Raw genomic sequence first — 15,555 nt, 5'->3', positions numbered from 1 at the left:
AGTGGAGGGAGGGGAGGCAGTGTATTGGGTCTGCATGGAGGTGCAAGATAGCCTCCCAATGCTTTCCTCATAGGACTTCAACATCAACAAGATAACGTCATTTGTTTTGTTTTTTACAGCTGTGCAACAGCATACATTCACCATTTCAGTCCCATTACCAAACTTTTAATATGTCAAGGTAGTTGGACTGAAACATTGGTTATATGCAAATGCACATCTCCGTGAAATTAATTCACTCTTTAGTTTACTTTGAAGACCTATGAGCGTGAGTTAGGCAACTTTTTATACTGTACTTTAAGTTTGTTTTTTTTGCGGCCCACATAAACTTAAAGTTTGTTTATTTAGCCCGTGTTAGCCTTTAAATTTGACAGGGTTAACACTAAAGCACTGAGATGAAGTGATCTAAACGCATTTAGTGGCCCTTTAAAAAGATTGTAGATCCTGTGTATTTGGTACTATAGTGAAATCTGCACTTTTTGTCAAATGAAAAATAGAGCATTGCAATGGACATCAGAATCTAGTAGACTTGAACAAAAATGTATTTGAGCCGGTTTGTCTTAAATCCAACTCCTTTAAATCCGCCACAAATCTATCTATCCAGATGAACTAGCTCAAACGAATTTTTGCACAAGTTTAGAATCCAGTTCAGTCCTGCCACAGGCAGGCCATATAGTGGAACGGAGTAGTAAAAACAAAGAGTTCATCTTATTAATCTCTGGTAAACAGGGAGCCAAGACACAGGTACTCCGTTTCAGGACAGATCAGTGTTGATTTCTACATTTAAGATTTATTTTCCAGTGCTCACAAACATATTTGTTAAATATAGGGGAGATGTAAACAAGGCATTACAAATTTAGAGAAATAATTGTTTCCCTATAACTAAAGACATGCCACTCAATAAGTGCATTCTATGGAAGAGAACTACATACCTTTTGGGTCACTGTGAGTTAGTAATTGAATATCAAATTCCTTGGCGAATGCCGTAAGATCCGGAGGCATTATGCAACAGGATGCAAGATTCACCTGGTTGCTGTTTGGCTTCACCTACAAACACAGAAAAGGTTCTAAAGAAAAATGTATTCTGAATGGATGAACTCAGTATGTAACTTCCTAGCTCAATTTATATGAAGTAGTTTTTTTTTTTTTTTTGTTAAAAATGATTTCTTGCCACTTTCTCAAAAGCCCTAATGATGACTAGCATTTGTTAGCAGCAGTCTCAACACATTGTATGTGACATGAAGAATGCCTCCAATGGGAATAGCTGCCTGCACCACCAGGCCCATAAGATAATATCCCCACCTTGAATAAAATGATAATGCTTCAACCAATGTCTCCTTTGAACTGTTTTTTTACATCTATTTATCAAAACCTGTCTCACCCAAATGTATAGATTCCATTTAAGGAAATGTTGGAACGAGCTGGGTTTGTATATTTTTTTAAGCTCCTCAGGTTAAGCAGGCGATACTGCAGCAGTACTCAGAGTATTTGAAGAATTTAAAGATTAACTCTCATTAGCTGATGGATTTTTAAAGGTTCTATGATGTCCCAAGGTCAAGCACCTGCAACACGTTATGTAAATATGGCATGCAGCACGCAAACAAAACAAATACAAGTGCTCCGTCTGTGGCCTAGCGTAGCCTATGAATAATAGATTTCTTTAACAGGGCATGGCATATCCGTAGATTAAAAGGTCATTAAAAACATGGGAAGTTCACATGGTAGCTTGAGATAAGTTGTCAAACTTTGTATAGTTAAAGTAGGCACTATAACCATGTCATGTCACTGAATTAGTTACAGTGCCTGCAGTCTTATGTTGTCACTCCATTTAGTGTTAAACCATTTCCTAGCAGTTTAACACTAAATAGGGGTTCCTGTCTACTCAGCCTGGCCCCTCCTGGAGGGATGATTACACACTTTTTTCTAGCCATACGTAGTAATACCTGCTGAAAGCAGTCAGCTGACATACACCGCAAGCCAATCACAGCCACCTCAGCTGTCAGTATGACAGCCGCTAGAAGAGAATTTAACCCTGCAATGTAAATATTGCAGTTTCTTAACAAGGTTTTACATTGCAGGCTTGCAAGGACAAGACCACCGCACCCAGACCACTTCATTAAGATGAAGTGACTTGGGTGACTAGTGGTCCTTTATGGTAAAGTGATTTGGTGCAGAGGCCAGGGGTCACTAATCTTTTCTTGATCAAGACTCACCACCTTTGCATCTGATAAACCTTTATCTGCAACTTATGTCACATTTAGTTAAAGAATTACTAGAGAGATATGGATACTACTAGCTTAATTAACACACGTGTTATAAAGAAACACTATGATGTTAGGGAAAACAAGCCTAGATTTCTAAGCTATAGTGTCCCCAGTAAATAAATGGTAAAAAACCTTCCCACACCCCACTTTCCAGTCCCGTGGCTTCCTTGGTACTGGCAATGTCTCCTCCTCCTGCTACATAACAGCTATGATGGGACCTGGAAGACAGCCACTAGAAATGGACTTAACCCTGCAATGTAAACATTCCAGTTTCTCTGAAACTGCAATGTTTTATATTGCAAGGTCAAGCAGACACAAGCACTGCACCCAGACCACTTCAATGAGATGAAGTGGACTGGATGCCTATAAGGTCCCTTTAATTGTTTTTCCAGATGGGAATCCCAATTTTAATGTTGGCACATTTTAAAGACTGCATTTGTTTACCAATTACAGCTCTTAGGTCAATAGTGCACACTAAAATCAGAATTCAAAGTGAAATCACAGTGAATTTCAAAATGAGAAAACATTTCCTGTTTGGCTTTTTTTGCAATAAATGTGAAATTCAATTTGAATTCTCCTTATAGTGAATAAGTTGACTGTTTATTGCACTTGGAGGTGACTTGAGGCACGCTGGCTGAATAACATTAGCTTAGACTATCCTTTTAATAAACATTATCCAATGTTGTTTTTAGTTAGACATTTGCATTTTAGGTTTACATATTTGTTTCCCCTCTGATTCTCTTCAACAATTATGGTCTAGCCAATATTAACTCAGCAATATTTGCTACATAGATATCTATCAATGTAAGCAAGATATGCGTTAAGGCTAAATAGCTCCATCAGAGTAAACGTAAATGCATGGAGAGAGAAAAAAAAATAATCTGCTGTTTTTATAAAATAACAATAGATTTAAAGACCTTGAGCTGTGCATAGTTTACAAGCAATTGGCAGTTAAGGGCAATGATGTGTCATCCTAAATATTGCTAAAACTACCTGTAAAGCAAGCCAGATGTTAGACCAATACAAGCAAGCATAGTTTCCTTTGGCAATCGGTACAGAATAGCTTCAGTTTTTATGCAAAGCCTCACCTGAGCCCAAAAGTAAAGCTGTTCCAAGAGAGGTTTATCTAAATCCGACGTTCCTATAGCAACAACTTTCTTGTCCCAAACAAGACTTTCAAGTTCTCTCCAGTAAGGTTGTAAGTTTTCCAATGTAAGACTGAATCCGTCTTCCAGTGGGGGTGGTGCAATGATCACAGAATCTAACTGGGGAACGCCAAGGGTGGAACAAGCTGGAAGAAACAAAGATTAACATATGAGGCACAAATTATCACAGCAGCAAGAAAGAGTCAGGCACTTAACCCACTCCAACCTACAAGATAAAATATGGGAGTTCAAAGGAGATTTTCCTTGAAATGGGAAACCATTCTGAGTATGTTTCGTCAGAGTAAAACAACTTTGAAGAAAATATTGTATTTGTTTGTTTCTATAAAAAGACGTGTGAATTCCTTGCCAATAATCCACGCTAAAACGAACTATGTAATTTATCCACATTAGGCATTAAAGAGACAGAAAGTCCTCATCTTAAATTCACTTTATTTTATCAAAAGTGCATGAAGAGAAATTCAAATATCCTCTACAAATCCAACTACATTAGTTGCATGTTTCATGTGGCCATTCTTTAAATTCTATATGTACTCTAAAAAGCCAGTCAGAACAAATGGCCCAGTTAGCTTACGCGCCTCAGGGAACACGAACACACTTCTTGCCACATTAAGTAAGACATAACAGCCAAGTACTAATACTTCCAACATGCAATACATCATTATAGATATATACACACACACACCCTATTTTACGGTACTATTTACTACAATACAGTCAGAGGCGGCTCTCTAATTAGGCGGTTTAGACGGCCGCCTAAGGCCTCGCGCTGGCGGGGGCCTCGCGGCCGCCTAAACCGCCTGTTGGCAGAGTGTGTCAGGTCCTCGGTCAGTGACCGAGGACCTGACACCAGGAGGGGGCCCGGCGGCTTGCCCGGTATGCCGCCGGGTGCGAGGCCCCTCCTGGCTGCCCGGCCACCATCGCAGACACTGGTCTGCAGCTCCGCAGTGTGCAGAGCTGCAGACCATGTGACTCGCGAGAATTGGCCAATCAGAGCGTTGCCGCGGGTTACCACGGCAACGCTCTGAAATCTCGCGAGACTACTCGGTCTGCAGCTCTGCGGAGCTGCAGACCGAGAGCAGTGGCCACCGGACCACCAGGGAGCCCACTGGACCACCAGGGAAATCAAGGTAGGCTCTCCCTCCCCATCACCCCCCAACACACTCAGCCTCACCCCCCCAGTCACCATCACCACACTCAGCCTTACCCCCAGCCTCACCATCCCCCCACCACCACCCTCAGCCTCACCACCCCCCACCACCCTCAGCCTCACCACCCCTAGCCCCCACCACCCTCACCCACCACCCCCACCACCCTCAGCATCACCCCCCTCAGTCTCACCCCCACCACCCTCAGCCTCACCACCCCTAGCCCCCACCACCCTCACCATCACCCCCACCACCCCTAGCCCCCACCACCCTCACCACTACCCCCACCACCCACAGCCTCACCCCCACCACCCTCAGCCTCACCACCCCTAGCCCCCACCACCCTCACCATCACCCCCCCCCACCCCTAGCCCCCACCACCCTCACCACTACCCCCACCACCCTCAGCATCACCCCCCTCAGTCTCACCCCCAGCCCCCCTCAGCCTCACCCCCCACCACCCTCAGCCTCACTACCCCTAGCCACCACCACCCTCAGCCTCACCCCCCACCCCCCTCACCATCACCCCCCACCACCCCTAGCCCCCACCACCCTCAGCATCACCCCACTCAGCCTCACCCCCACCACCCTCAGCATCACCCCCCTCACCATCACCCCCCAACACCCTCAGCCTCACTACCCCTAGCCCCCACCACCCTCACCATCACCCCCATCACCCTCAGCCTCACCACCCCTAGCCCCCACCACCCTCACCCCCACCACCCCTAGCCCCCACCACCCTAACCACCACCCTCCGTCTCAACCCCAGCCCCCCTCAGTCTCACCCTCAGCCCCCCTCAGCCTCACCACCCTCACCCCACCACCCTCAGCATCACCCATCACCCCCCACCACCCTCAGCATCACCTCCCCCCCACCACCCCCACCACCCTCAGCCTCACCACCCCCCACCACCCTCAGCCTCACCACCCCCACCACCCTCAGCCTCACCACCCCCACCACCCTCAGCCTCACCACCCCCACCACCCTCAGCCTCACCACCCCCACCACCCTCAGCCTCACCACCCCCACCACCCTCAGCCTCACCACCCCCCACCACCCTCAGCCTCACCACCCCCCACCACCCTCAGCCTCACCACCCCCCACCACCCTCAGCCTCACCACCCTCAGCATCACCCCCCACCACCCTCAGCATCACCCCCCACCACCCTCACCATCACCCTCACCATCACCCTCAGCATCACCCCCCACCACCCTCAGCATCACCCCCCACCACCCTCAGCATCACACCCCCCACCACCCTCAGCATCACCCCCCCCCACCACCCTCAGCATCACACCCCCCACCACCCTCAGCATCACCCCCCCCCACCACCCTCAGCATCACCCCCCCCCACCACCCTCAGCATCACCCCCCCCACCACCCTCAGCATCACCCCCCCCACCACTCTCAGCATCACCCCCCCCACCACTCTCAGCATCACCCCCCACCACCACTCTCAGCATCACCCCCCACCACCACCCTCAGCATCACCCCCCACCACCACCCTCAGCATCACCCCCCACCACCACCCTCAGCATCACCCCCCACCACCACCCTCAGCATCACCCCCCACCACCACCCTCAGCATCACCCCCCACCACCACCCTCAGCATCACCCCCCACCACCACCCTCAGCATCACCCCCCACCACCACCCTCAGCATCACCCCCCACCACCACCCTCAGCATCACCCCCCACCACCACCCTCAGCATCACCCCCCACCACCACCCTCAGCATCACCCCCCACCACCACCCTCAGCATCACCCCCCTCTCACTCTCACATTATCTCCCCTCTCACTCTCACATTATCTCCCCTCTCACTCTCACATTACCCCCCCTCTCACTCTCACATTACCATTACCCTCCCTCCATCAACCCCCCGCTCCCTCTCACCATCACCCCCCTCTCCCTCTCACCATCACCCCCCTCTCCCTCTCACCATCACCCCCCTCTCCCTCTCACCATCACCCCCCTCTCCCTCTCACCATCACCCCCCTCTCCCTCTCACCATCACCCCCCTCTCCCTCTCACCATCACCCCCCCTCTCCCTCTCACCATCACCCCCCTCTCACCCCCCCTCTCCCTCTCACCCCCCCTCTCCCTCTCACCCCCCCTCTCCCTCTCACCATCACCCCCCCTCTCCCTCTCACCATCACCCCCCCTCTCCCTCTCACCATCACCCCCCCTCTCCCTCTCACCATCACCCCCCCTCTCCCTCTCACCCCCCCTCTCCCTCTCACCATCACCCCCCTCCCTCTCACCATCACCCCCCTCCCTCTCACCATCACCCCCCCTCTCCCTCTCACCCCCCCTCTCCCTCTCACCATCACCCCCCCTCTCCCTCTCACCATCACCCCCCCTCTCCCTCTCACCATCACCCCCCCTCTCCCTCTCACCATCACCCCCCCTCTCCCTCTCACCATCACCCCCCCTCTCCCTCTCACCATCACCCCCCCTCTCCCTCTCACCATCACCCCCCCTCTCCCTCTCACCATCACCCCCCCTCTCCCTCTCACCATCACCCCCCCTCTCCCTCTCACCATCACCCCCCTCTCCCTCTCACCATCACCCCCCCTCTCCCTCTCACCATCACCCCCCCTCTCCCTCTCACCATCACCCCCCCTCTCCCTCTCACCATCACCCCCCCTCTCCCTCTCACCATCACCCCCCCTCTCCCTCTCACCATCACCCCCCCTCTCCCTCTCACCATCACCCCCCCTCTCCCTCTCACCATCACCCCCCCTCTCCCTCTCACCATCACCCCCCCTCTCCCTCTCACCATCACCCCCCCTCTCCCTCTCGCCATCACCCCCCCTCTCCCTCTCGCCATCACCCCCCCTCTCCCTCTCGCCATCACCCCCCTCTCCCTCTCGCCATCACCCCCCCTCTCCCTCTCGCCATCACCCCCCCTCTCCCTCTCGCCATCACCCCCCCTCTCCCTCTCGCTATCACCCCCCTCTCCCTCTCGCCATCACCCCCCTCTCCCTCTCGCCATCACCCCCCTCTCCCTCTCGCCATCACCCCCCTCTCCCTCTCCCTCTCGCCATCATCCCTCTCGCCATCACCCCCCCTCTCCCTCTCGCCATCACCCCCCCTCTGCCTCTGGCCATCACCCCCCCCCGCCATCACCCCCCCTCTCACCATCACCCCCCCCCGCCATCACCCCCCCTCTCACCATCACCCCCCCCCGCCATCACCCCCCCTCTCACCATCACCCCCCCTCTCACCATCAACCCCCCTCTCACCATCAACCCCCCTCTCACCATCAACCCCCCTCTCACCATCACCCGCCTCTCCCCCCCCCCATACACACAACACACTTCAAGCAGCTACCCCATACACATAGGGTCTCAGACAAAAACGCAAACATGTTCAGAGACATACATTCACACACACAAGGATACTCTTTGTCAGACACACTCTCATGCACATACACAGGTAGACAGTGCATCAATGTGTATATGTGACACTTTTTTTTGTTAGTGGGGCCTCATGTTTGCGTTTCGCCTAAGGCCTCATAAAGTCTAGAGCCGCCTCTGAATACAGTAGGATACAGATTTGGCAGGTTTAGTTTAGAATAACTACCAGTAAGTATTGTTACATAGGAAAATTCATCTTGCAGATATACATCCATAATAGGAAAGTGTGTTTACTAAACTTAGATATGAATGGACTTTGGCGTTCTACAGAATGGTGCACAGGACTGTAGCAACTCAAATTCAAAAGTATATTCTCAGATGTCAATGCACGTGCAGGAGCACAATGCACACAGGTCTTACTATGTACAAAAAGATATGCTGTGATCTTTGTCATAATGGTGAATTTTCACATTTGCTAGGAATCAGGCTTGTACAATAAATAATAAATAAATAAATAGCATCTTGCCTACCTTAAAGTACCATCATGTCATTTTTACAAAGAGATGTACTTTAAAAATATAAATCAAGAATAATCTAAAATACACGGGGTTTGAAAAGAAGACATAAAAACCCCATTTGTGAAAGAGAAGCATAGTGACTTTGCCTGCAACATATAGCTTCGGGATATTTAAGTGTTTTGTCTCTACTTGACAATCACGTTTAAAGGATAATTGTTCACAAGTATAATGATAAAGGACCTTTGCCATCTCAAATTCCTTTACCGCCAGAGAACTCAGACTTTGATGTGATCTATTCACCCCCTAAACAAGCTAAAAGCCTGACCCTGGATGGACCACATTTCACCTAAAATCACTACAGGCACACAATCCAGCCCTCAGGAAGTAATTTTCCAAACTCTCATAACATCAAGTCATCAGATTATCTACCCATTATATGTGAGGGATAAAGGCATATTGTGCTAGACTAGAAGTTAGACAGCAGGATCCTCACTACAGTACTAGTATTATTCAGTAAACAGTGCTAGATGACCTAAAATAGAGTTCTAGTCCAAAACTGCAGTTTTAGAAACAAACCATCAAACTCCCCTATATTGCCAGCATAGCTACTCTGGATCTGAATCTCAGATATTCAGTTTTATAACAGACACACTAATAATAAGTTAAAGTATATTTAATAATCCATGAACTGTGGTATTAAAAGGGACTTTATAGTCACCAAAACAACTACAGCTTGAAAGGACTCTCCAGAGCCAGGAAAACAAACCGTTTTCCTGGCACTGCAGGTCCCCCTTCTCCCTCCCACCTCCCATTCCAGGTTGAGGCTGAGGGGATTAAAACCCCTTGAGTGACTTACCTATATCCAGTGCCGATGTCCCTTGACGCTGGGTCAGGCTCTGCCAACTCTCCTCCCCGCCGACGTCAGCCGGCGGGGGAGACCTAATGCTCATGTGCGGCAACGGCCAGCTGCGCGCATTACACAGTCCCACAGGCGCCGCTGGAGGTCCTCATGCATTGCATGTTTTAAGAACCCGGAAGCTCCTCTACTGGCTGTCTCGCTAGAGGAAGACTTAACCCTGTTAGGCAATTAGTGCAGTTTATAAAAAAAACTGCAATAATTACACTTGCAGGGTTAGAGTAGTGGGAGTTGGCACCCAGACCACTCCAATGGGCAGGAGTGGTCTGGGTGCCTGGAGTGTCCCTTTAATGTAGTTGTTCTGGTGAATATAGTAATTTTCTGCAGGCTTTTTGCTGTAAACGCTGCAGTGTTTACATTGGTCCCTAGGGATACCTCCAATAACAGTCACTTAGATGGCCACTAAAGGTGCTTCCTGGGACTGCATGGAGACGCTAAACTTTCCCCACAGATATGCATGGAGTTAAATGCATCTCTATAAGAAGGTGCGGACTGGCCAGGGTGGCGATTGGTTTCGCCCCACCTCGTTAGCTGAGATCACTAGAATTACCGATCTCAGCCAATCAAATGCTTTTCTATTACCAGTGCCGGCAGGGGGAGACCAGAACCTAAATAGTGTTTTTAACACTAGGGTTAGGAATACACATTTGTATTCCTGATTGTCAACTGTATCCTATTCTTTCCTCTTTTGGAATCTGTTCTGAACTATTTCTCTTTAAGGTACCTGTCTTATGTATTTTTCCTACTCTTGACAAAGTCTAGAGCTTAAGGCAAGCTCCACTATATTTTCCAAGATAGTGAAGCTTGCATTAAATTAAACACAGTAGTGCTCTAGTCACCAGGAAGTGCCCGGCGCTGGATTAAGGTAAATGGCTGAAGGGGTTTTAACCCCTTCAGCGCCAAGGGAGGGGGATCCTGAGGGTGGGGGCACCCTCCGGGGACTATAGTGTCAGGAAAACCGCTTTGTTTTCCTGATACTATAGTGATCCTTTAAAGAGAAATAGATCAGGAATGAAAATACGGACAGATTGAAAGAGGAAGGGAAGAGGAAACAATAGGAGAAATGCAAGTTTGAGGTGACAGAGCCACTTTGATCCGAAGCACTAACTATGCGGTGCACTGTAGGGAATTCATGCAAACCATTCACACATTTCGTGTTCTGCAAGCATTGCTGTTGTAACACTGAAAAGTCACATGAGGACAGAGAAAGTTGAGTACACAGTCCACTCCCCTCCTTGGCAAGAGCACAGAAATGGGAGCTAAAAAAAAAGTTAAACAAAGCAAGCTGCAAGAAAAAGGATTAAGCCCTTACAAATCCTGACCTACAATTGAGCCTAAAGGGGGTTAACGCTTTTCATATAGGTTGCACACTTAGAAAATGACAAGAAGTATTGCTACTGTGTAATATGTATGTCATATTTGTGCAGTTGGTAGAAACACTGTTTTTATTGAAAAAAAAAACAGCAATTTGTGGAAATTTAAAATAAATAAAGTAAATACATTATTTTTTTTAAAAAAGCTACATTAAGACCAAAATAGCCAACTTGGAAAACTTTTCAAACTTTGCTTTATTCACAAACATCCCACATTTTGCAATTTGGTTTTCAATGTTTTATTGAAAGCATCCAAGAAAAGTGTGCATATATTGGTAGCAGCCATGTTAGTCCAATATGAAAGCCCCAACGAAAACCTTTTTAGGGTAGTGTATTACTGTACCCTACAGGATATAAAGTCAAAGGAGTGCTGCACACGAGTAAGTTTTCGTAGGAGCTCTGTGGAGGGGGATCCGCAGGCCAGTAGAGTAGGGTGTTGCAATGTTACAATGTAGGGTGAAGGCAAAAAAAATATTTATAGGAGATCATGGTATGATGCATGACTAAGGCCTCTAGGCTGAAACATTTTTTTGTCCAATAAAAATGTTTTGCCTTCACCCTATATTGTGACGCCTGTGGAATTCTACTTCTTGTACCCTACAGGAATTATGCAAAGTCAGAAAAGATTGGCAAGCAATGGACTTTCCTAGTGCAGGTGCTCTGGGCAATTGCTGCCTTTGAGCTTAGTTCCACTGTAACAGACCAGTTGTCTGACAGCTGGGGGGTGACAAATGTAATCTATAAATGAGGGAGACAAGGAGTTATCTAGACTAAGTGGTAGTAAAAACTTAACATTTATTAAGTGCTCATAAAAGTCAATATAAACATAAATGACCAGAATAAAACAAAACCAGAGACAAAGTCTATGCAAAAAAAATATATATAAATTTTGTATGTAAGAGGTAGCTAAATAATCAGTGAATATAAAAAAAAAAAAAAAAAAAAAAAAATAGAAAGCAGGATAAAATTAGATCCAGTTAGAGCTGCTTAAAACATTGAGATTTAGATTCGCAAAACCAAGTATTGCTCCAACTGTGCCTCCGAGGGCACCTATGCTAGTTATGAAAGCTCTATAGCTAATCTGCTGCAGCTCAAACTAAACATGAGAGATCGCTCAGTTTAAAATCAGTGGTAGTCAACCTTTCTACCTACCACCCACTTTCTTAATGGAAAAATTTCCTTACCGCCCACCAGTTTTCGCACAAGTGCAGAATTCTTTTTTTTAGAAAGGAGGGTGTTTTTAAAAAAAAATAAATGTATGTACATTTATCTTTTTATTTCTACTTAATGCATGTTTATAATGTTTTTAACTTTATAAAGTTTAATGAGAAAACAAAGTAAATCGAAATTACCTTTACTAGTGATTAATGAGGTCCTTGAGGTTGATGCTGCGAGACTAAATATTTGATATCTGGTTCGATTTTCGTAAGGAACAAACGAAGGTCTCCTCTTTCGGTGATATTCAGACGATTTCTCTGTTTGCTCATAATATGATTTCTCATCTGTGCATCAGCTCCCCTTCCCACCTTCCCCCCCCCTTTTTTTCTATTTTTTTAACCTTCCTTATAGGAATGCCCAGAAGGAAGGCTGAGCTAGGTAACCATCTTACTATTATTAGCCAACAACAATTTTCTCCTTTTCCTTCTTTCTCCTTTTTACAAGTACTCTGCTCCTTCTTTCTTCTATTCTACAAGTATTCTGCTCACACACAAACACACTCACACATACACACACACACAAATTATTAATATTAAATGTCCACCCATCCTCCCTACCCGGAGAGCTGGTGTGGATCTGTCCCTGGGGTCCAGTGGGGCTTCACTTCGGTGGGCGGCAGAGTTCTAATCCGATGCGGCGAGGGAGCTCTAACCTCTCTGCTCCCTCGCGCGATTTTTGCTGATGCCAAGAGCCGGAATATGACGTCATTAGAACTCTGCCGCGCCGGGGGGTCCAGAAGGTGGCCTGGCAGGAGGGAGCACTTTCCTCCTGACGGTCACTGAAATCTTGCGCCCCCAAGCCGCTCGCGCCCGCCCACTCTAAAAAGGAGAAATCCTCTCAAAAAAAGGATTTAGCTACCGAAATCCCTACCACCCATCTGGAATCCTGAAACGCCCACTAGTGGGCGGTCGGGACCAGGTTGACGACCCATGTAAATAGACTAGCTAAATGTTACCAAAAAAAGGTAGTAACTTATCTAAACCAAATTCAGAATAAATAAAGTAAAAGTAGATTGTAACAAAGTCAGTAGACAGCTGTAAATGTATAAGAACTGCTGGTGAATCGAACAGACCAAGCCCCAAATTGGACAAGTTTAATTTAGATTAGTGGCACTTTCTACTAAAATCTGCATTTTTTTTTTTATTTTTTTTTTTTAAATAAAAAAAATAAAAAGGGACACACTTCACACAACACTTCAGGAAGCTAAAATACTTAAAGGTGTTTGGAATGATTCTTTAATAGCCTGTTCTAAAACTCATTAAACAAATGCCTTTATATTTCCAATGTTCTATGTGCTCATATTAGCTCCTCCCTCTATACAACCGGTGCAGACTACTGGGAAAAGCTGGCACTTTACATAAGGACACCTAGCATAACAAGTCTGATAGCCGGCAGATCTATACAATGACCAAAAATGAAAATACATACAACATTTACGCACCAAAAAAAAAAAAAAATAGAAAACGGAATACATTAGGTGGATGTTTCTTAATGCTCTGAATGCTGGGGCGCGGATTACAAAATAACAGAAATGAAGAATACTTAATGCCTTTATGAGTGCTGACATCACACAAGTGATGTTCTCTTTGTACATAGAGCCACTCATTCTAGAACCATGGAATCCACCAAGTAAAACATGTCCCTCTACTCTGAATTCCCATACCACTGATAGCCTGAGGAACCGCAAACAAGGTCAGACTGACCAACTTTCCAGCTCAGCCTGTTTTGCATGACAAATGAATAGAGCCTTCAATGACAAAGTGTCACACTGCTTTTACAAGATCAGCCTTATTACGACTTTCTCAATTATCTCTCTTCAGATACAAATAAAGTCACTAATGAGAACTCATTGCTACCCTGAGCAAAACAAATAAATAAGATTACGGAGACAATGATGGCATTGAAGAATATTCTCAAAGAGACACATTTTGTGATGCCTGGATGGCTTTATATACTTTTTGATGATGGTAATAAAGAATGCTAGGATTTTCAAATAAGACGTTTAATAATGGTCTCCACTTACACTCAAAAGCTCTTTGCCACTCCCTGTCACTTTAACCAAAGTGGCATAACATTCAAGGATTTTAAAATGTTCCAGACAATTTGCACATTTTATGGAAATAGCCTCCCTCTTGCATATAACATTTCCCCTTGCACAGAGCCATAAAATGCACCTCCTTCCCTATAATATGATAATCGTATCAGTATTAATAAACAAGCAGAGTACAGAAGGGTCAAGTACTTACCCAGATCTACAGCATGTCTGATTGAGGACAGGTCAGAATCCACGATAAATAGCTTGGCTGCAAAGAGAAACAAGCAGGGCATTCAGCCCATTATCAAACATTATCACAGGATATAACAATATAAGGCAAAGTACACCAACAGTACAAGAGTCTGTCTATTAGTATCACAACACAGATCCCACACTTTCAAGATTCATGTTAAAGGTATACTATAGTCACCAAAACAACTTTAGCTTAATAAAGCAGTTTTAATGTATAGATCATGTCCCTGCAGTCTCACTCCTTAATTTTGTGCAATTTAAGAGGTGAATCACCTTTCTTATGCACCCTAATCACACCTCCATAAGTGTGACTTACACAGCCTTCCTTAACACTTCCTGTAAAGAGTCATCTAATGTTTACACTTCCTTTATTGCAAATTCTGTTTAATTTAGATTTTCTTAACTCCTGCTCTGTTAATAGCTTGCTAGACTTTGCAAGAGCCTCCTGTGTGTGATTAAAGTTCAATTTACAGAGTGAATTATAGGGGACTACAGTGTCCCTTTAAGCTAAATTAATGGAGATCTGACGGAAGACAGAGTTGTTATTCAGTATTAGATAGAATATGCCAAATAATCTCATTTAGTTTACAGATTTAAAGTAAAAACAAATCTATATATAATGCCATTGCAGATATATTGGTTATGGTAAAAGTGAGATTATATTAAAATAAATAATGGGGGGAGGGGGTGGCAGCTATAATATGTGCAACAATACATTAGAGTATAAATTATCTAAACCATTAAATAACATGAGAATATTTAGCCATAAGTCAGTTGAAAAGGCAAGGAAATGAAGAGTTTTATCTTTTATTTACCGGATAATTTCATTTCGTCTCTTTCTTCTGGGTTTATGGTCTCCGTCACTTGAGACAATGAACATTCTAAAGTATGAGGGAGTTCCTGAGAACATAAAGAACATGTGAAGTTGTTAGAAGCTGCATTTCATTCCTTACCACATAGGCAAACACACTGTCCAAGTTGAGTCATTTGATTTTTCTTTTGCAACCCTTCTAGGTCTAGACCAGGGGTAATCACTCATATTTGAAGAGCTTAAATAGTTGTATTTAACGGAAACAATAACATTATATAGCATATGTTTTCTTGTATTTACATCAATGTTTGTTAACTGAATTGGTTTAAAAAAAAAAAAAACTATATTTAATAAAAACTGACTAATGGTTTCCCCTCTTGGATCCCGGCTGTGCGCCAAGCCTTCTCTGATATTGGGCTATGTGCTTCTGGTTTATGCACCAATCATTCAAGGGCTGAGAGTATCAGCCAAGCACTTTAACATTAGCCAGCTTGGAAT

The 15,555-nt window shown here is 45.6% G+C and overlaps 1 protein-coding gene across 1 annotated transcript in view; it reads right to left on the bottom strand.

Moving 5' to 3' along the window:
• The window catches only part of GCLM (glutamate-cysteine ligase modifier subunit), a 29,633-nt gene that overhangs the window by 1,527 nt on the left and 12,551 nt on the right, over positions 1-15,555 (bottom strand). The window contains exons 3-6 of the mRNA XM_063428356.1: positions 15,062-15,146; positions 14,206-14,262; positions 3,350-3,552; positions 930-1,044 (exon numbers count right to left, since the gene is read on the bottom strand). Of these exons, the coding sequence (XP_063284426.1) occupies positions 930-1,044; positions 3,350-3,552; positions 14,206-14,262; positions 15,062-15,146 (460 nt within the window). The remainder of the gene's footprint in view (positions 1-929; positions 1,045-3,349; positions 3,553-14,205; positions 14,263-15,061; positions 15,147-15,555) is intronic.

Source organism: Pelobates fuscus, chromosome 7 (genome assembly GCF_036172605.1).
Source record: "Pelobates fuscus isolate aPelFus1 chromosome 7, aPelFus1.pri, whole genome shotgun sequence".
Classification (NCBI taxonomy): domain Eukaryota; kingdom Metazoa; phylum Chordata; class Amphibia; order Anura; family Pelobatidae; genus Pelobates; species Pelobates fuscus.
The sequence above is the reverse complement of the archived record's forward strand: the minus strand, read 5'-3'. Positions and strand labels throughout refer to the sequence as shown.